Below are 21,060 nucleotides of genomic sequence, written 5' to 3' on the forward strand. Positions count from 1 at the left end.
CCTATATCATATTCTAACCTGCCTCGAGCCAAAGGATAAAACGTCCTGTGAATAGGATCTTTTTTGAATTTGCATCAACTTAAAATCACAGTGCAAATCTTTTCTGTTATGAGATAAAAGGGTTTTTCAGTGACCGTCCGCAGATATAAGACCTTCATTTGGCCCAATTCAAACTCATATCACTCAAGTTATGAATAAAATATGAGAATCTATGCGATCAGAAGCAGTATCATTTCCAGTGTGTGACCTGATAAACATTGGCTCTTGGTGTTCTTTTGCTCCTCTCTATTTAAGTTCGTCCTGAATCTGGTTGAGGCCTCAGAGGGCGACAGGACCAATGTAAACATTCCCAGCCCTCAAAATCTGTCTGTCTGCTGGGGGTGATGCATCTGTCCGGCCCGTTTGTTTACTGGCCAAAGAATGTTAAGAATATAGGCTTCAGCCTTGTATGCATGTGAGTGTGCAAAAGCATGTCCATGTGACCGTGCACTTAAAATAAAGAGCGTGAGGAGGCCAGGGGGACACATGGGTGGGGCGGGGTCACGAGTTTTGTTTCCTTTTGTATCGTCTTAATGTTTGTAATGATCCAGTGGGATGTGGATCTGGTGAACATTGCACGCTGTTTAGTCTACCAATCACCACGGTGACAAAGAGTCTAGGTTTGGGGGTTGGAGGTGGAGGTGACTGAAGGTGGGGGCTGGTAGGTGGGGGTGGTAAGTGGTGTTGTGGTTCAGGAAGCGTACTCACATATATAAAAATACACCCAATATGCAGCAGCAGAGAGAAGTTGTCCTCCAATTGCGACGTTGTAAGTTTGCTTTTTCACTTCTCCGTCCACAGTAAGTGACATTACATTAAATTTAATGATGACGGCATAAAGACCTGTTTATGAACCAAAGGACTTAGAAATAGGCTTATTCAGTGTATCCTTTCATCCTATATCAAGGTATAAGAAATACAAACACGATAGATGTTTGTGCAAAATTTTCAAGCTACTTTAGCTGTTTTTTAACAGCTGATTAAATTGTTAAGGCTGAGAGGGTGTTTTTGAAATTTGTTTTTAAGATGTTAAAACACGATTAAGACATGAATATCCTCTAACAAACCAGCAATGCAACATGGAGTCTTTAAAACTGATGTGGAGTTCAGGAAACTTCAGAAAACACAACAATGGGCTCGGTTATGTTATGTACAAAATATCACTTCACCGAGGACAATGTGGACTGTGCGACTCCAACGAAAGCCCTCTATAAATGCACACACACACACGCACACACACATTAGCACCCGCAGAGCTGCTCTGGACAGTTTTAACTCCTGCAGACTCAGAAAGGTAATTCTGGTGAGCCTGCACTCTCACGGTAACGGACATTAACTCTCAGATCTCTGGAAACATTAGAGATGTATTGGATGTAATACACATGTAACCAAAGCCTGGATTTGGTTTGAATTACTACTTTTGATTTGTATTATATTAACCTGAATATAGACACTTATTGTCAAAGAGAATAATGGCAAATATGGAATCTCACAGCTTCAGAGGGATTTGAGACTGCCTAACTTTTACACTAGGAGTGAAATATTTCTTTTACTCCCGGGTTAATTAGTGCTTTGTTTTGTCTGGAAATATATTTGTACTCTACTATCGTACTCATATGTAATTAATTTTATTTCATATTTCAAGCACTTTGGTGTACCTCTGGTCTTTAAATGTGCTATATAAATAAAGTATTGATTGACTGATTGAAGCTCAAACTTTGAAAACTTATTAGAAATCTGCATAATAATCAGTCGTTACACTGTGATGCATTGAACATGACCTTCATCAAGTCTGATTGGTGCACTCGATATACAAAACTTGAGGCCAGAGACATTTATGTATATATAAATGCTGATCAGTCTTCTGAGAATCAAATAGAAAAAGAAATGTAAATGGAGAAATTATAGATAAATGTTAATAATTTTCTAGGTTTGTAGGTTGAGTTGCTATCAAATCAATGAATAATAACATGAGTTGATTTAAGCTATTTGAATATAAATTTACTTTTCAACAAAAATTTAAACCAAACCAAATAAAACCATATTACAATCAAGAGAAATCCAGTGAATATCAAACATTTTAATTACAATTTTATGAGCCTGTGACATTCAAAAAGAGTGCAGCTCAAGCTAATATTAAAATGTGTTTATTGTCTTTTTAAACTAAATTAATTAATTAACCATCCCTGGGATGAAACAAGACTTTAAGAAATGCTGTCAGACGCACCAAAAGAGAGAGAGACAGACATCTACACAAGAGTTATAGATCTTATTCACTTCTTCAATGAACCTTGAGATGCACTTAGAGGTTGTTTGCAGCGGCTATATATCAAGGCTAACAACAGTAGATCCTCTTCAGTGCATGAGCTTGACTCCCACTGCTGCCCACTAGTGGACGACAGATTCGGTATAAATGAAAAAGAAGGCCAAAGTTTGCTTCAGTAAATTTAGTGCTACTGTTTAATGACAAAAACATTAATAAATCTGGAATTAAAAACTCTTTTTTTTTTTGGAATAATGTATTTTGTTTATTTGGTAACAAAACAGTTAGAAAAGAAAAATGTTTTAATTGAAAACAGATTCTGTTACCATTCAGTAGACCTATCCTGTAGTCTTCAGCCCTCAGCATTACCTTTCTGTGTTCACTGAGTGTTAAAGCCCTCGCCCAATCTGAATGACAAGGTTCAGTAATCAAAGAATTAGTTAACCTTACCTCCCTTTCATTGAACTCTCCTCTGCTGCTACACCTCCCACCTCTGCCTTCTCTCATTTATCTCTGTGTCACAGGCAAACGCGTGCATCTACATGTACGTGCACAGCACCGCCACACTTCTAAAATGAATTCAAACAACTTTGCATTAGATGAGAAAATCTGGAAGATTGATATAGCAGGCAGAAGGTTAATATTGAATATTTTATGGCTTCTTCTTTCTTTACTTAATCATTTGTCATTTTTATCTGCTAGTACAATCACCTGTTGCATGATTAGATTTATTTAAAACACATATATCTCTTACTTAGCTGCTATTCTATGAATCGTAATATGAACAATACCCAAAGCCAGCCCACCCCACCAATGTAGCCCCGACCGTTGATTTAACACACTGCTGTTTTCACTCTGAATGGTTAAGGGAGGAGGTCAGGGTGGCCGATCAGGTGCAACGAGTTACTTAAACACTGGAGACAGTTGTCGAGTTTCATGTTACTTTGAGTCGTGTAGATGAACTTACTTAAATTATGATTATACAAACAAACCAAAAGATGTGCACAGATAATGAGCTCGAGGGATCGGTGTGACTAAAACCTCTTTCAAATTTATTGATTTTCTGTAAGAGATGATGTTGGTGAAAGACACTGATCCAAAATTTTAATCCTATGACGTTATAATACAAAATGTAATTCAATACGATTTTAAAAAATCTGTATCCTGATTACACAGGTGATCTGGTTTCACACAAAAAAAGTCTGCTATTTTTTTTATTTTATATTTTTTTATTTATATTGTTTCACAGTTTCTGTTCCTTGTGTTAATCATTACTCCACAATTAATAGTTCAATTTTTTTCATCTGTCTGTGTGTGTCTACAGACTCCAGTACAAACAGCAAATATAATGATGTGCTGTATTATTTAATAGCATAGAATAGCCCTTTATTATCACTGTACATGTACAACAAAATTGTGTTTTTTGTTTTTTTGTAGATTTATGTAAAATGTAACTGATGCCGTGTTCAGACATTAGTATCAGGAGAAAACACTCATCTTTTTTGCTTTTTGGTCATAAACAGGTGACATTTTGCTGGTGTACTCTTTTACTTTGAAAAGGATGTAAACTCACATTTCACGACAGATGGCACATGCTCTGAAGATACAAAAGCTATTTTAAAATAAGAAAGTAGTATAAAAGTATAAAAGATGTGGCTTCCTGTGTAGCTATCAGGGGAACTGCTGGAGCATCGAGTCTCCACCAAAACCCGAGTTGAAATTATCTTGGGACATTTAAGACACCGTGAAAACCACCACACACACATACACAGCCCTCTGATTTTAATGGACACTGAGACATTGAGATAATTCTTGCCCTGCAAGCCCCTTTGCCCCCTGTTACCTCCCCTACACACACTCCGAGACACACACTCCCGCCGCATCATCACCAGCCTCTACCTATCCGTCTCTCCCTATCAGCTGCTCCCTGCTGCCGTTGTTTTGAGAGGTCAGAGCTGTTTGTTTGCTCGGAGGCCCATCGTCTGATAGCACGTCGGACTACGCCTCCCCCTCCTGCCTCATCTTAACCTTAGCTGTTATCAGCCGACTCCCCGGGCAACTCCAACCTTGTCTTTTAAAAGGAACACTTCCCCAGGAAATTATAGAGAGACCCGGGCAGATAGACTAGGTCTCTATCTCTTATGGTGGAAACCCCGGGACAAACTGGATGACACTCGGCAGCTTCGGGCTGATTCCAGTTTGTCCAGGTTCAAATCCGTCTCATGACCTCTGATTGTCATCTCAGGTTCTGCCCTCCAAGGAGTCACTGATTGAGCATAACTGGAGATTATCTGTAGCCTCGGTTTTTTATAGATAACCTAACAAGTAGCCTGTCCAGCCCTGCTGGTTGCTCGGGCAGACAGATTATTACAGCCCATACTTGGATTTCATTGTGACAGCACCCTCTATTTTCCACAGTGACCAGAAAAGGAGGACGTGAGACCAATTTGTCAAGCCACAAAATTACAGTCATACTGCACCAAAGTAATTAAGTAAACAATTAGAATAAATTAATTAATAGATAAAAATTAAATGACAGTAAAAATTCCTGTTTTTTTCTTGATTTGCTAGTGAAATGTTTGTTTGTTTAATGAGCTCACAATAAAAGTTTCTGTGACCTAAAAAAAACCTTACATGACCATCTGAGCAATGAGCTACCAGGACCTTTTCTCCTGTAATTTCACACCTTTATTTCTTACAGTGTAAGTCCAAAAGAGTCCCATTTCTTTCATTTACTACAGCATGACTTCTTTATAGTGTAAGCTGTTCAAATTGCACTTCTTCATCTTATGAGATGAAGAAGATATGTGAGGGAATAAATGTGTAGTTAAACTTCTCAGAGGATTTTCACTCGTCCGGCCCAAGTGCCGGTGCAACAAAAATATTTCAGTCTGTTCCCAATAAAAATTTAAAAAACCAGCAGTTCCAGGAATTTTGTATAATATAAGAAAAGACCAAATCCAAAAAAAACTTTGCAAAGCAAAAGATAATCATCAGCATGTGAGGGCCCGAAGAAACCAGTGCATGCTAAAATAAAAGTAATTTTCTTTAGTTTTGCTCATTTATTCAATATTTCGTAACATAAACAATGACTCTCTGACATAAATCCCCTTCTGGGGCTCAGAAACCTCTCCCTCGCTACAGCGCCAAGTCATCTGGCTCGTCACAACTGGATGTGCAACCATCCGTGTGGCCTTAAGAGAAGAAGGGGAAAAAACTGTGATAAAATTACTTCCCCAACACTGGATCAAACCCTGCAGAAAGGGGAGCACCAGCCACCTGATTAGGGAACACCGAGGAAATGAGAGAAGCAAAGAGGTCCATTCTCTTCAGGAGTGGGAGGGGAAAACTTGGAAGAAAGAATGGGAGGGGATGAACAGAGGGGAGTTGTAAGTGGGATAAGTTGTCTACATGTGTGTGTGTGTGTGTGTGTAGGGGGAAGTATAGGGTGTGTGGGGTTAAAGTCACAGATTTTAAATCAGTTCTTTGGCCTTTAACGGGCGCAACAGAAGCCCAGTATGAGAGAGCAGAACAAAGAGGGCAGCACTGCCCTCGACCAATTAACATTCCTGCAGCCTTTATGAGCCGCCTGGACCCGCCCCTTCACTCACACCTCATAAAAGTCACAAACATCAATTCTTGCAAACCATAACTGTCATTATAATCCCATTAAAAACAAACCACTGAGCAATTTACAGTGAACACCAGGGCCACGTTTGCCAGGAGTGGGGAAGGATTGTCCCTGCTGGAACACAAATGGGACTAAACAAGTGGGAAAGTTTATTGGGAGTAATTTGACAAAATATGACATGATAGACTCCACAACTGAAGCAAAAGGGGCTAAAGCGCTATTTCTTCATCCTCCTTTGAATGTAATTGGTCTTGGCAAACACCGAGGTGACCATGCAGTGCAGATGTCACAAGTTTAAAGCTGAATCAATCAATTTGGACACGTTTAGAGCAGAAAAAGACCAAAACAAGCTGCTAAATACAAGCTAAAATGCCCTTGTGATGCATTTTAGGTCCAGCATCCTCTCTGTTTTACTGCTGTCATTGTTCAGCTGTGTTTATCGACCTTTGAGAAAAATCATCTGTCTCTTTGGCTGCTAAATTGTCCGGCTTGTCCTGTGAAATTAAAACCAAACAACAATCTAAAGGAGACTAAAACACTCGCTAATGATTCCAGGAGCCATAAATAAAGACTAAAGAAAAATACAAAGCAGCTAAATTTTTTCTTTACCATGTACAGAAAGTAGTAGCACAGATCTATGACCTGCTAAAGTCAGGTGGTTTATCCATAAGGCCTTTAAATGGATAACACAACAACAAAAATGGTGCTTTTAAAGCCAAAATAACAGGATTAAAGAGACTAAAAGGTTTTCTGGATCCATGAAACACCTGTTCATGCTCAGCTCAAGGCAGAGAAAGCCTACATTTAACATTTAAAACAAAATGCTATCTTGTTAATGGTGTTAACTATGACAATGCAGAAACCCATTATCAGGCTTCAGAAGGGAAAAATTACACTGAGACTTTGGGAAGACAAAATTCCGAGATAATTCCAACCATCCATTTTAATCCGCTTATCCAACTCAAAGTTGTGGGTATGAGATCATTTATAAATAAAATTTTTGATCAAGTAAATTAAAATTATATCATATCTGTAACATACAGGAGTGAAAAAAAATCACTAAAAACTTGTATTTGTGTTATTTTTCTGTTACCTGAAGAAATCTTGAGGCAAGGATCATTTTCAAGGAAAGTAACAGTTTAGTTTAAACTTGTAATATTGCATCTTTTCCTGTAGACAAGCAAAATTATTCTATTCTAAACTTTATCTTTATTCTACATTGACTTACTGACAGTGATGAAATTGCTTGCAGCTTCATTTCTGACTTCCACAACTTTGCAGAGGTAAAACAAAGATTTATCAACTACACTGAAATATCTTACATTGTGTGGTGTTTTTATGACGTGTTTCTCCTCCTGAACACACAGGTGGCACAGCTTGTAAGGTGAAACATGAGTGGCGATGCTGTAGTCAGTCTGATCCTGTGTGACCCACTTTGACCTCAGCCTTAACGAGCTGTTGGACTCATTGTAAAGAGTTTGACTCCCTCTAGTGGCCGTGTCACTTTTTTACAAGTGTTTAAAGGAGCCCGCGTCACCTTCCTGTGCAGTGTGTCTTTAGCCTGAGGTGGAGTCTTACCCAGGCGCAGAGGACATTCACAGAATTAACTGCTTTCTGAACATACTGTGGTTATTTTTTATTGGTGATAAACGCAAATAAATAAATAAATAAATAAAACCTCCATGCTCTCTTTTTATTTCTGTGCTATTTGTTTATTTAATTGCAAGCAGGATAAAAAAAATACATTCTTCAGTTTTTTATACAAATTTTTGAATCCCAGTGCTTATTGTGAACGTAGATTGTGACTTGTTAAATGCAACCATTAGTGTTGTGTATGTAAGCAAACTCACAAGAAAAAAAAAGATTAAAATTCAAGACAAAGGTCATTATATATTTTTAACATTTATTAAGAGATTTCTATAATGTTTTAGTCAGCAAGCCATGATCCCGTCTCCCTTTAATAAAGTCATATTTACAGACACGTTTCTGTCAGTGACGTGAACACTACTCTTCCTCAAAGAAGTCATCGGTGTAAAATGTTACTGACATTCCACGCAGATGGTGTTGTATTAAGTAACCAGCAGCCCAGGTGGTGATGATGAAGAGCGAAGAGGTTATGTGTTTTTGGCACCAACCATAACAACTGAAACATTCCTACTCTTCATTTCTCTGGACATCTGACACCAGCTGCAGGGGCAACAGAAAGCCGAAAGCACACAATCCCGACACATGGTGCCCTGCAGATAAAATACAGACACGTTTGGTAATAAACAGTCAATCTGATCAGTTTTTACATTAATATGGAAATGATTTTTCCTGTGAAAAGAGATGAATCAGGTTTTTTGATGTGCGGTTACAGTTTGGTTGTGTTTTAGCAGTTTGGACTGAAAAGTCTTGCATTTTTAACCTTTTGCTTTTCACTCTGTTGAATTGGTTTTGGAGTTATTGTTCCTTAAGGTGAGTTTTCTGCAGTTCCTGATTATTATGCTGCAATACACTGTTTACCTTTACCAGACTGACCAACAAAAGTCATCAAAACTCAAAAAGTTTCATTGAATTGGCCAGCAATTGTACAATATTCCACTTTCTGACCTAAAAAAAAAAAAGAAAAACAGTGCCGATGTAACGGGTGTATTAAAAAATAATTTATATTTCACCAAAGATCCATCCTGCAGTGTTATCTCGCTTTGTCAGTATTGGTTATGTATATGTGTTTATTTATATATGTTTATTTTCTGTATTTATATTTTGGGAGCTTTTATTTTGTTTGTGTGACCTTTGACTTCCCACGAAGTCACTTCCTGTAGCTGCGCGCTATTTTCCTCAGTCGCCTAGAGGCCCCGCTGAGGAGAGGTGAGCGTACGCTAGTGTTCTCAGTTACAGAGCAAATAAACACAGTTAAAGTAACTAAAAGTAATTCAAACACTGCTCGTTCCCTTTGTGCATTTTGTCTCATAGTTCTGTTAGATGTTTTAGTGTGAATTATTGTTTCTCTGTCGAGTACAGCACTTTATTGTAACATGCTAGTTAGCATGTCTCAGATGAGAGCATAGGCGCATGCACGTGGCTTCTCATGTGGTCCGCTATCCTTCTCTCTCCCTTGAAGGTGTTCATGCAGAAGTCCAGTAAAGTGAAGTTGCTGTACTGTTTTGTTTTTATTTTAAACAGGTATGTGAGCTCCCTCTTTTATTTTTGTGTCATGTGAACTGGTTATATCTTCTGTTTGTTTGTGATTCATGTTCACTGTTTCAACTTACTGTAAATATGTAAAATTGCCACTGGTAAATGAAGTCTCCCTAAAGTATAATTTTGTTGATGAGGTAATTGTCACTATATGTTCACGATGCAGTGCATTTTTGTTTGTTATATATGAATATAAATACATTTTAGCAGTATTATTTGGTAATTGGATTTGTTGTAATGTTGCACCTCAGTCGCCTAGAGGCCCCGCTGAGGAGAGGTGTTCATGCAGAAGTCCAGTAAAGTGAAGTTGCTGTACTGTTTTGTTTTTATTTTAAACAGTTCTGGGAGAATAAATCCACCCAGCTGGCAAAGTGAGAGCTGACTCCTCTGGTCATTCGCACAACACAACGCAGAGAACTAACGGCAATAAGAGTTTAAGGCCAGACCGGCTACACCCATCTTTAGGGTTGAGCACCATCCAATCTACTTTGTAACTCTGCACATTTCAACATCCAGCTGTTTAATGGGATCATGAGCTCTTCCGAGACTATTTCATGCTTTTTATTTTCTAGTCATTCTGCTCAGGATCATCTTTCCTTCTAATGTTCTTGCTATCTGTCAGATGGATTTGTTTTGTTTTTGTAGCTTTACCTATTAACATCCACCAGGTCAGCACTGACCTTTTCAAGATCATACCCAAACCGAAATCTGATACTAGAAGGACAAATGCAGGTTTCAGACTTGATTTGAAAGCAAATATATTCTAGTTTCTAAAACTCTGCTTATTTGGCTCAGTTCTAGCTATAAGACCATTACCATTGACTTAATGACTATTAATAGGTCACCTGCTGTTACCTGCTTAAAGAAAAAAAATCTCTCAAATGAAAGCTCAGGGTCTGATGTATTTAATTATATTGGTCCAAACATCTCGGGAACTAACTGTATAAAGCTGAAAACATTGGCCTTACCCTGATGCGATAGCGCTGTCGCATGTTGACCCTCATGGACATGGTGATTCCCGGGATAAAACCACTGAAAATCTCCAGCAGGGGGAGGCAGAGAGGCTCACCATAATCTCTCGAAGTTATGCAGGCAAAGCAGGGCAAGCACCAGAAAGCACAACAGCCTGAAAGAGGCAAAGATACAGAGAAAAGCAAATGATATGGACTGCGAAACCAGGAAAACACTCAACTACACACACTCACGTAAAACCCTGAAATGCTTAATAAAGAAAACAGGACAATAAGCCGCGCTATTTATGTAGAATGTGTTAGAAAGACGTCTGATTTAAATCTAAGGAAGGAAGTAGCATTATTATTGATTTAAACTGAAAATAAAATGTCTTATAGTTGTCCTATCATCATTTCGGTTTGGCCATTTAAGTAATAACTCAGAAGAAATAAGATCTAACATCATTATGATGCTGAAATTATACAAGGACACAGTGAGTTAATGTAGAAAAGAAAAAAAGGCGAGCATGTGCTCTTAAAAGACGCTAATCGTTATTAGAATAGAAATTCCCTTTTGTAGAGAATGAAATGAAAATGAATGCCAAACAAATCAGATCTTTGAAAATAGTGTAAACGGGGTTATTATGTCTTTGGAAAAAATAAGTGTGAGTGCTATAGTTGTGCATGTGGGTATGTACAAGTTATGAGTTAAATCTGAAAATAACACCTAAGTATGACGGAAGTACAATTATCTTTTGTCCTTTTTTTGTCTGATTAAAACAACCAATCACATGACGCACACCACGTGTTTGAAAATACAAATGAAAATATGAGGATGTTAATAAATCCTTTTTTTCTTTCTTGGACCAATGCCTTTCTCACCACATTAAAAAAAAACATACTACGGCCTTAATTCTTATGTAGGTGTGGCTTCCTGGATTTCATCAGGAGGTTCAGGTCCAGAAAACAAAAAACACTCTTTGATTCATTTTTATGTTATTTATAGATAATGAAATATGAAAACAGCATTTTTGTTTGTTTGTTGTTTGTTTTGATTTTGTTTCCTACTGTTTTAAAAATTTGATTATTAGGAATAAATATTTTCCCTTCGAGTGAGCAAAATAAGTTCCTTTGTCACATGTGTGACGATCACTGCAGAGCAAAAGTCCTCTATAAACTTTGAAGATAATTAAGAGACTCTTACACCCTGGCACATCTTGACAGCAGTCACAGATCCCACTTGACCACTCATCAGACTCTTGGGTATACATCATAGGCTGAGGTTGCCGAACAACCATTTTAGAAGTCATGATGGCGCCTAAAAGAAAGAGCAAGGTGAAAAATTCCAACTGCAAGTCCTCTTACAATCAGGTGTGTATTTCAGGAAAGCTGGTAAATGTTCACTATACTCCCAGCCTTTCTCAATAACCATTAAAGAGCTCCTCTGCTTTTAAATTGTTACTTGTCAACATGTTGGTTATTAATAGGCCTATAATATCATTACTTTCTTAAATTAAAACAGTAAACTGCTGCTCGTTATATTTATAATTTTACTGTGGTTAATATATAAAGTCTGAGCTCATGTGGATGGGAACGAAACTAAACGAATAAATAAAATGTCTTACCTTTTGTGTTTGACGATTAGAAAGCTCTGAGGTGGATGTTCGGTCACAGCTGATCTCTGAAAGCTCCGAAAAGCTCTCATGTCTTAAATCCTTTTAGAAAACATGAGATCACCTGACAGAAGAATCCGGACGCACCGGTTCACTCCGCAACTTTGTGTTAATATTGAAGTGAAGGTGCGGCAACTGGAAAGGTCATTGTCTAATGCGGAAAAAAATGATCCCACACTGCTTTCACTTCACCGGGGAAATATATGTGGTATTGCTGCATACTGAGGACTCCCATTACTGACGGAACGGAAGCTTTCTCTATTCATATGCATGTATTTCATATTCATATACATGTCTCAAGTGTGTGTGTTTTTTCTTTAAAGTGAGCGTGTTGGGGTTTTTTGTTTGTTTGTTTTGTTGTTGTTGTTGTTGTTGTTGTTTGCTTTCTCCAGTGACCTCGTGCCCTCTGAACTAAAAAGCTGTGGGCAGAAAAACGACAGGTCAAGTTGCCCTAACCCAAAGTTCGCGCCAGGCAATTCACTGTAATTAACACCGAAAAAACAACAACAGTAACAATAGAGGTTTTATGTTCCTTTATGTGATTGTTATGATTTCCATTAGGAGTGGTCATGCATTTGGAATGTGCTATTGTGAGATGAAGTGAGGAACTGGCGTGCGTGGATGAGTCAACGTTGCGGGCGTGACGCCAAAGCGTTGGCTCTGTCCTCACCGAAACCTTTGGAATCAGAGCTCCACATCTTTCTGATTTTCAGTAACACTGACATTCTGATGAAACAGCGATGAGCATCGCTGTGAAGGAGGCGGGAAGAGGATCTTAATATAAGATGCAAAGATACGCCTTATATGGGTTATGACAGGCGCCAAGGGCGTAACATCTGACTGGGCGGCTGGACTGGGTGAGCCGGAACATTGGACTTATCTGGGAAGTCAAAAACTAAAACAATTTTTTCTGTTAGGATTTCAACTGTAATTTGGCACCTTACAATAATAATGTGCTTTTTCTTTTTGTCTGCTTTTTTGTAGAAAAGTAGTTATGAAAAGTCATCGATAACAATAATGATTACATTTTAGCATTACAAATATAATTGTCCATACTGGTAAATTAACCTTCAATGAAATATGAGAAATATTTTGGTAATGATCAATACTGTTAATGTAGGCCAGCTGTGACATAAACCTTATATTTGGTGGTGGTCAAATAAACTTGTTCTGTATTTTCTCAGTCATTTTACACTCAAATGATTAAAAGAGTGGATTAAAAATTTATGAAAAGGTTTGATGTCAGAGGAAATACACTGCTCAAAAAAATTCAAGAGACACTTCTAAACTTCTGGGATATTGATTTGGTCGGCTAAGTAGCAGAGGGGGTCATTAATCAGTTCCAGCTGCTCTGGTGCTGATGAAGTTAATAGCAGGTGCACTAGAGGATACAACCCCCAAAACAGGAATGGTTTTTCATCTTTACTGATTGTTTTTTCACTAATTTTGCATTTGGCTAGGGTCAGTGTCACTACTTGTAACATGAGATGATACTTAGATACGACAGAGGTTGCACAGGGAATCCAACTCCTCCAGGATGGCACATAAATACATGCCATTGCCAGAAGGTTTGCTGTGCCTCCCAGCACAGACAAATACAGTAGGAGAGCTAGACTGGGCCGTAGAAGGCCCTTAACCCATCAGCAGGACTGGTATCTGCTCCTTTGTCCAAGTAGGAACAGGAACATTACCAGAGTTACTAAATGACCACTGGTGTAAATGTCTCTGACCAAACAGTAAAACGCAGACTTTGTGAGGGTGGCTTGAGGGCCGAACATCTTCTACTTGGCCCTGTGCTCACTGCCTAGCACCATGGAGCCCAGTTGGCATTTGCCATAGAATACCAGAATTGGCAGATCCACCACTGGTGTTGATCAAAAGCTGGAATCATGTTATTAATATAGTTGATTATTACTATTCACTATCATCTTAGCATGAACTGTGTGCATGTATGTGTGAGAGAGAAAGAGAGACTTAGCTATGTACTCTTGTTTACTTTGGTGGTAGGTGAAAAAAAGACAGCGAAACATCTGCCCCTGGGCCTGTCACAGAGTTGTTAAACCTGTGCAGGCAGACATCTTGTGTTTTCCAGGAAGTTGACTGAAATCTGGCATTTCGGGTTTTAACCCCATTTCCACACAAAGATTGGTAAAGAATTAAAACACGACAGACTGGTTTTCTCATCCATCTGTTTCAAACCAAGTAGCGATGTCTCTCAAAATGCAGCAAATACTCAGGCTTCGATCTGAAGTGTGTCTGAGTAATATTTACTTTAATAAGTAACTACAACCTCCGAGGTACTCACGTGGCACACGATAGAACGGTAACTTTAATCAAACATGTTTGCGTCAAGATCTGATGGTAAGCTGTGTTTTTTCTTCCTTATGCCAGATAGATCAGCTGTTTTCAGATTGCGACATCACACCTTGGCACAATTTGTATTAAGGGAGGATGAGTCCCTATCAGTTTTGTCCAGAGAACAGCTGCAAAAACGTTTTAAAAAAAACATATCGATTCGGTTAGGAACATAAAACTTGTGCTATTTGGTAAGTAGATTGGTGGGATACCTGCATTGAAGCCGTTTGTTATGACCTAATATTTGTGCTGCTCTTGCTGGAATGATTGTTACTGGAATGAACTGACTGCATCTTTCTTTGTAGATCAGTGCATTGTTAGTAGGTTATCTACAGAACTCTCCACTCACATAAGTGCGTTTTTGTGATGACTGGATGTCTGTGTACAGTACCAGATAAAGGTCACTCTTTCGAGGAAGCCAGTGTTCACATTTTGGAATGAGAAGACAGGTGGTTTGAAAGAGTAGTGAAAGAAGCCGTCTACGTGCACTGTGAACGGCAGTCAGACTGGGTGGCTTACGACACCAACTGTCTGCTACCTACAATGCAATCTTGATGTCTCTTCCCAGGTGCCTCAACCCCCACTCACATCTTGCCTCAGGGGACCTCAATAGGTCAAATGATAGGGTGAGTCAAAGTTTCACAGTGGTTTCACATGAAACCTCTGATGATAATCTTGGTTCATTTGATTAGGCATATTATTAATAATGGGTCAACAATCCTCTAGTAGGGGGACACCCCCCTAGCACTAGGTTTAAAATACCTGGGACTATTTGCTTTTAGAACTGAAGAACCTTCTTAGATGAGACGTGAAACATATTCTGAAGAAGTCTAGTTGCTTTGTGCCCAAGCTCCTTAGACAGTGTTGACTGGATTTGTGGCTTTACCAAAACTCCAGTTCCTTCCATAAAAATATGACCACACTGCATTTCATTTTAAACCTGAAAATGAAATTTTATGAAATCTGGATGGCATGAAGTAAAACAAACTCACTTTAAAGTGAATTTCAAGTCCATACATTAAACTGAACATCTAACAATCCTGACGTATGAGTACGGTTTCTGTTAAGTGGAAATGGGGTTCCACTGGGTCTTAGTTAGCATAAGATAGCATTTTCTGATATTCTCCCCTTCTAACTTACAATACAAACAGCTGTTGCATGTATCCTGAAATCATCAATAAGACTTTTAGGGTCAGAAATACTAGACATGATGCCGCACTCCAAATAACCTACTTTTCCAATTCAGCGTCGCGGGGGTGCTGGTGCCTATCTCAGCTGCCATGGAGTGAGAACCAGGGTACACCCTGGACAGGCCATCAGTCTGTCTACCACAGAGAGACAGACAACCATTCACATATAAAACAGCACAAGGAATGAAAATGAATAAAAGATAATAACCAGAAGACGAAATAAATCATGCCAAAGAATCACTCGCAAGTATATTTATAGCTCAAAAATGACAATAGGTGACTTTAATGCTCTGCTGGACCCCATAATGGATAGTCCTGGCACTGAAAATTGAAAACACTACATGCAAGATTACAGTATGTACTTTGCTCTTTGCTATAGATGGAGGCGATCAAGAAAACTCATCATCTTTTAACTTCCCCAGATATATCAGAGACACAAATCCTCTCAAGAACAATCAGCAACCATGCACCTGCCTCAAGCTAAATTAAAGGGAAAAAATCTCCAATGAAAGTCAACCACCAGATGGCGCTGTATCACATCTCTGTTAAAGGGCCAAGACTTTGATATTCGTTCAAAGAGTGAGTGAAATCCTTAATAGAAACACACACACACACTTTACATTTTAAACACTTTATCAATTTTCAGAATTGACTCCCGATGTGTGACATTGACAGCTCATAGTCTCTTAAGAACTTACAGTTAAAATTGATTATAGTATCAGAAACTGCGCTACATAACATAAGAGACTACAATACTCTCTGCATCTTATATACATCAATGCATGTCCTCATATACTGAATGAACAGTTTTTTTTCCCTTTGTTTTTTCTTACAGGTGCATCAGTTTGTGATACATTGTGCTTTTCCATCTGTGCTTTATCCTTTTGTTATAATTCTGATTGAAACCTGCCAGAAGGGACAGGATTTAAAAAAAAAAAAAACATCGCACTGTGGAAGAACCTTCTGTCAGGATCATACATCACTGATAAAATGTCAGCTTCCTTCAAACAGAAAACAGCTGAATTTACCAAAAATATCAATATCAGTAAACTAGCACATGCTAGTTTGAAGGACTGGCACCCAACTAATTTCTGCCATTACTACTTTTGCTACTACTACTATCAAAATTAATTATTAAAAAAAGAAGAAAACAATAAAAGAAGTGGCATCCAGTGTTGTGTTCTGAGGTGTTACACTTTTAAAGCACTTATTAAAGGTAACCAAACCCTTTTTCTTTTATGTATTTTTGAAATTCACTTTCATACACTTGTATGTTTACCATCTGTTAACAGCGTGCTGTATGAACACAGAAAAATAAGAGTCATGTGCCTTTCACTTAATTTTATTGACAAAAAATGAAAGAACAGTGTTTGGATTTTTATGTCATTTAAGTTTATCTGTTTAAAATTTTCATTATGCCAGATAAAAATAAAATACAAACCTGACTAAAGTATGTGAGATTACACAAAAACACACTTTTAACACCCCCTTTAAACTCAAGTTAAAGTATTCTTTGGTTAATAAGTGGTCATTATAAACCCCTTGGTGAAGAATTTTTGTTCTCAAAGGGAAAAATGTAAAATAAAATTTAAAAGGCACTATTTTAGATAGTTAATGATAGTTTAATTACATTAAAAACAGTTTCCTTTTACTTCATTTCAGTTTCCTAACTTCAATAAGCTTGGATGGCTACAGTTGGATTTCTGTTTAAAGTGTATTGTGCTGCTAAGACTCCATGAGGATGGTGGCCCCAGACATGATGAAGAAGGAAGAGGTTACACGTTTTTAGTAGCAACCATAACGACTGGGAGTGCTCGTTTCTTCATCTCTCTGGACATCTGACACCAGACACAGGAGATACAGAATGTCGAAAGCACACAGTCGTTACACATGGTGCCCTAAAAACAAAACACAGTGACGTTTGGTCAGCAAGTGGCTAACCAGGCCAGTTTTTTATGTTAATATGTAAGAGCTGAAAGACCCCAATGGCTTAGGTAAGAAATAGTCTTAAGCACAGTTTTATAGATAAAGAGCAGATTGCATAATGTTGACAGAATACATGTTGATCTATAAAAATTATTCAGACACAGAATGATTTAAGAAAATACAGTTTCTTCCTTTAAAAATCCGAAATATGGTGATATACAATCTTTCTTTTGTTATAATTTGGTCATGTTATAAAGGTTGTTTTACAAGGCTGCGCGTTTTAAGGCTGTCAGTAGCCTACTGACAGCCTTAAAACGCGCAGTAGGCAAACGCGCAGTAGGCAAAGAAATAGTTAACACAAATAAAAGCAACTTTTAAAAAGTTGAAACAAACTCCTCTCAAAAGTATTAGTGCAACAGAGTGGCTGAAGGCTAAGTGAGTGAAATATAGATACATTAAAAAGAAAATCAAATTTTGGCCTTACGGTGATGCCATAGCGGTGTCGCATGGAGACCCTCATGGACATGGTGGCCGGCGGGATCATGCCGCTCACCCAGTCGGCCAGAGGGAGACAGAGATTTTCCCCGTAGTCTCTCGAAGTTTTACAGGCGAAGCAGGGTAAGCAAAAGTAAGCAAAAAGGCCTTAAAAAGGAGAAATGATAAGCACAGTGCATTGGCAGTGAATTAGTACTTGCTGTGGTATAGATATAAATCAGAGACACTTACACTCTGGCACATTTTCACAGAAGTCAAATAACCCAGATGACCATTCATCCGACCCTTGAACATATATCACAGGCTGAGGCTGCGTGACGACCATCGTATCAGTCATGATGGAGTCTAAAGGAGGAACCAGGTTGAAAGTTCATAAGATCACAAGGTTAAGCACTACAAAAGGCTGTTGTGGAAGAGAGCAGCCACAACCCTTTATTAACCACACCTAACCAGTGCATTCAAAACTTGACAATATAATCAGATATTTCACTTATACAGATAATCACAATGGCAAATTTAAAAACAGAAATTTTGTTTGCTCAAATGAAATATTTATAGCGCGGCGAATGGTGTGGATAATTTTGCCGAAAAATATGGCAGACGGCTGAAGCGGAACGGCCGAAAAATAAACTTTCAAAAGTAAGTACTGAATATTATGTCACTTATTTATGTGCAAATGTTTAATAATGAAGAACATTAAAACATTACTGTTGGCCACATATCGGTAAAGTTATGTGACATTAGTGACGTTTGTACTAACTTGGTTTTAAAGCCTTTAAAAATATACACCGTTCAGTAGTTGACATTAATCCTACAGAGAATGTGATGATTTCATGGATAATTAAAGTCAGCTATGTTATATTGCTGCCTCTGTTCGGTGGTGTCGAGCCAAACGGACTTTAACGTGTGTTTGAACGAGCTGACGGTTCACTCGTTAAGCTGAAAGAAAGATGCTTTAATCACAGGAGTCACATGTGTCCACTGTACCATCTGGGAACTCTTCTTGTTTCGTAATAACACAAACACTAAATCCTCCTTCTCTTGTGCTGTTTTGTAGCAGTGTGTACACCTGAGACTGTCACCTGTCTGTCCTGCACTCTCTCTCTTTGTCTTTCTCTCTGACTGTGTAATAAAAGTATAAACATGTATTTATAAGTTACGCTTGTGTTTGAATCCTGCAGCTTATCATACATTTGATTACCATGTGTGACAACTGCAAGTGTCCAGAGTGAGGACAGACTGAGGGACCCACTGCTGCACATCATCTGTGAGGCTTTGCACCAATGTTCCCTTTAATTTTTCATGTGTCTGAGCAAACACACCCTTGGACCACTGTGAGCGACAGCAGACGTGAGCACTGTGGTCACGCCAGCATCGAATCCATCCAAGTTACATGGTTTATTAAAATAATCAAATTACTGCTCACATCTCCAATGGTTGTACACTTTGTCATTAACGTGGCTTCACTCCACATCAGCCAGGCTGCTTTGTTCGCTAAAACACTGGTGTCGGCACATTGTCATAGCCTGTCAACGACGTTGATTAGCTGCGTATATACGAATGTGAATCGCATCAGTGGCTGGACTATGGGATAAGGTGGCATCGTTCTAATCCCATACTGGAGCAGCCAGTCAATAACTGACTAACACTGGAAAACAGAATTGTTAACATATTTACTTTAATTTCAATTCAGGTTAGATTTTTTTTGTGCGCAACGCAGATTTTTTCTGTGCAGAGACCGTGCCAGCAGTGCGACACAGCCTGAGTGTTTCAGAAACTGCTGATCTGCTGGATTGCAAAAAACGAGAGAAAATATCTAGTGAGCAGCAGTTATCTGGGTGAAAATGCCTTGTTGATATCAGAGTTCAGAGGAGAAAGGCCAGACTGCTTTGAGTTGATTTAAAAAGCAACAGTAAGTCAAATAACCACTTATTACAACTAAAACTATGTAAGAGGATCTCTGAATACACAAAATGTCGAACCTATAAGCAGATGGACTACAACAGCAAGGAGACCACACTAGTTGCCACCCGTATCAGCAAAGAGGCGGCATACCGAAACAGGACGATAGAAGATTGGAAAAATGTTGCCTGGTCTGATGAGTCCTAATTTTTGCTGAGGCATTCAGATGGTATGATCAGAATCTGGCATAAAGAAAGTGAAAGAAAACCATTGTACTAATGGTTCAGGCTGCTGGTGCTGTGATGGTCTGGGGGATATTTTCTTGGCACCTTTTGCATCCCTTAGTACCAACTGGGCATCATTTAACCCTTTCATGCATAGTGGTCACTGCAGTGGACAGCTATTCAAAGGCTGTTTTCTTGTATTTGTGTCAGTGTTGATGGTATACATAAATGGCACATAAACCACTAAATTGGACACTGATTTGTCACTCCATACCCTGCCATCCACTGGTCAGTCAGTGTTGTCAAAGTGTACTTAAGTACGTGTTTAAAAAAGTGAACCTCAAAAATTGTTTTTTAATGCCTAAAGATGAATAAGAATACTTAAGAAAAAATTCCTAATTGCAGTTGTAATAGTTCATGTATGAAAGGGTTAACCACTACAGCCTAGCTGAGTGCTGACCATGTCCATCCCTTTATGACCACAGTGCGCCCGTCCTCTGATGGCTATTTCTAGCAAGATAACGCACCATGTCACGAATTTCTAATCATCTCAAACTCGTTTCTAGAACTTCTCAATGAGTTCCCTCCACCCAAATGCTATCCACAGCAACCAGATCTCAATGCAACATAGCATCTTTAGGATCTGGTAGAACAGAAGAGTCCTAGCATGAATGTGCAGCTGACAAATCTGCAGCAGCTCGGTGATGCTATCATGTCAATATGAACCAAAATATCTGAGAAATGTTGCCAACACCTTGTTGAATTGATGCCATAAAGACTGTAGGCAGTTGTAAAAATAAAGGTGGGTCAAATCCAGTACTAGGCAGATGTACTTAATGAAGTGGCCAGTGAATAACTGTACACATATTTAATATGGCTGCAAAGGAATAAAAGTTTCAGTGCTCAGTTATCTAACTGCACACTGCTACAGCTATGACAGCACACATCACTGCACTGGAAACTTTTACACAATTCAGAAACCACATGCCAACCCAAAACTCTAACAGACTGATGACACACAATACTTTTTCAAATTAAAATCATACACTTTTCACGTCATTAATTGCATCATTAATGCATGAAAATGACCTTATGAGGATATAAGCAAAATAAAATAAAATGCCTTACCTTTTGTGTTTGAAGATAAGAAAGCTCTGAGTTCAATGTTGTGCAGGCACAGGTGATGTTTGCTTTCCGCAGCTCTTTTAAGCCCCTTTACACAAGCGATC

The 21,060-nt window shown here is 38.5% G+C and overlaps 2 protein-coding genes and 1 long non-coding RNA gene across 4 annotated transcripts; 1 reads left to right on the forward strand and 2 right to left on the reverse strand.

Annotated features, from left to right (window-relative positions):
- Window positions 1-7,615: 7,615 nt before the first annotated feature.
- LOC147320360 (cornifelin homolog B-like) lies at window positions 7,616-11,830 on the reverse strand. Its single transcript, XM_086308268.1, has 4 exons — window positions 11,692-11,830; window positions 11,271-11,384; window positions 10,085-10,242; window positions 7,616-8,170 (listed from the first exon to the last, which is right to left on the reverse strand). The coding sequence occupies exons 2-4, from the start codon at window positions 11,374-11,376 to the stop codon at window positions 8,048-8,050; spliced, it is 387 nt and encodes a 128-aa protein (XP_086164394.1). The 5' UTR covers window positions 11,377-11,384; window positions 11,692-11,830; the 3' UTR covers window positions 7,616-8,047.
- A 2,220-nt stretch (window positions 11,831-14,050) lies between these two features.
- Window positions 14,051-17,089, forward strand: LOC147320361 (uncharacterized). Of its 2 annotated transcripts, XR_015131257.1 has the most exons (4): window positions 14,051-14,100; window positions 14,663-14,720; window positions 15,707-15,863; window positions 16,120-17,089. It is a non-coding gene; the product is annotated as an uncharacterized LOC147320361 (long non-coding RNA). The 2 variants fall into 2 exon arrangements; XR_015131256.1 differs by lacking the exon at window positions 14,051-14,100 and having other exon boundaries at window positions 14,233-14,720.
- On the reverse strand, window positions 15,899-21,060 carry LOC147320362 (cornifelin homolog B-like). Its single transcript, XM_086308269.1, has 4 exons — window positions 20,960-21,060; window positions 17,937-18,050; window positions 17,695-17,852; window positions 15,899-17,182 (listed from the first exon to the last, which is right to left on the reverse strand). The coding sequence occupies exons 2-4, from the start codon at window positions 18,040-18,042 to the stop codon at window positions 17,060-17,062; spliced, it is 387 nt and encodes a 128-aa protein (XP_086164395.1). The 5' UTR covers window positions 18,043-18,050; window positions 20,960-21,060; the 3' UTR covers window positions 15,899-17,059.

This window comes from Aulonocara sp. 'chitande type north' Nkhata Bay, linkage group LG10 (genome assembly GCF_057382095.1).
Source record: "Aulonocara sp. 'chitande type north' Nkhata Bay isolate Kocher_YH1m ecotype deep benthic linkage group LG10, A_spYH_male_GT1.1, whole genome shotgun sequence".
In the NCBI taxonomy this organism is placed as follows: domain Eukaryota; kingdom Metazoa; phylum Chordata; class Actinopteri; order Cichliformes; family Cichlidae; genus Aulonocara; species Aulonocara sp. 'chitande type north' Nkhata Bay.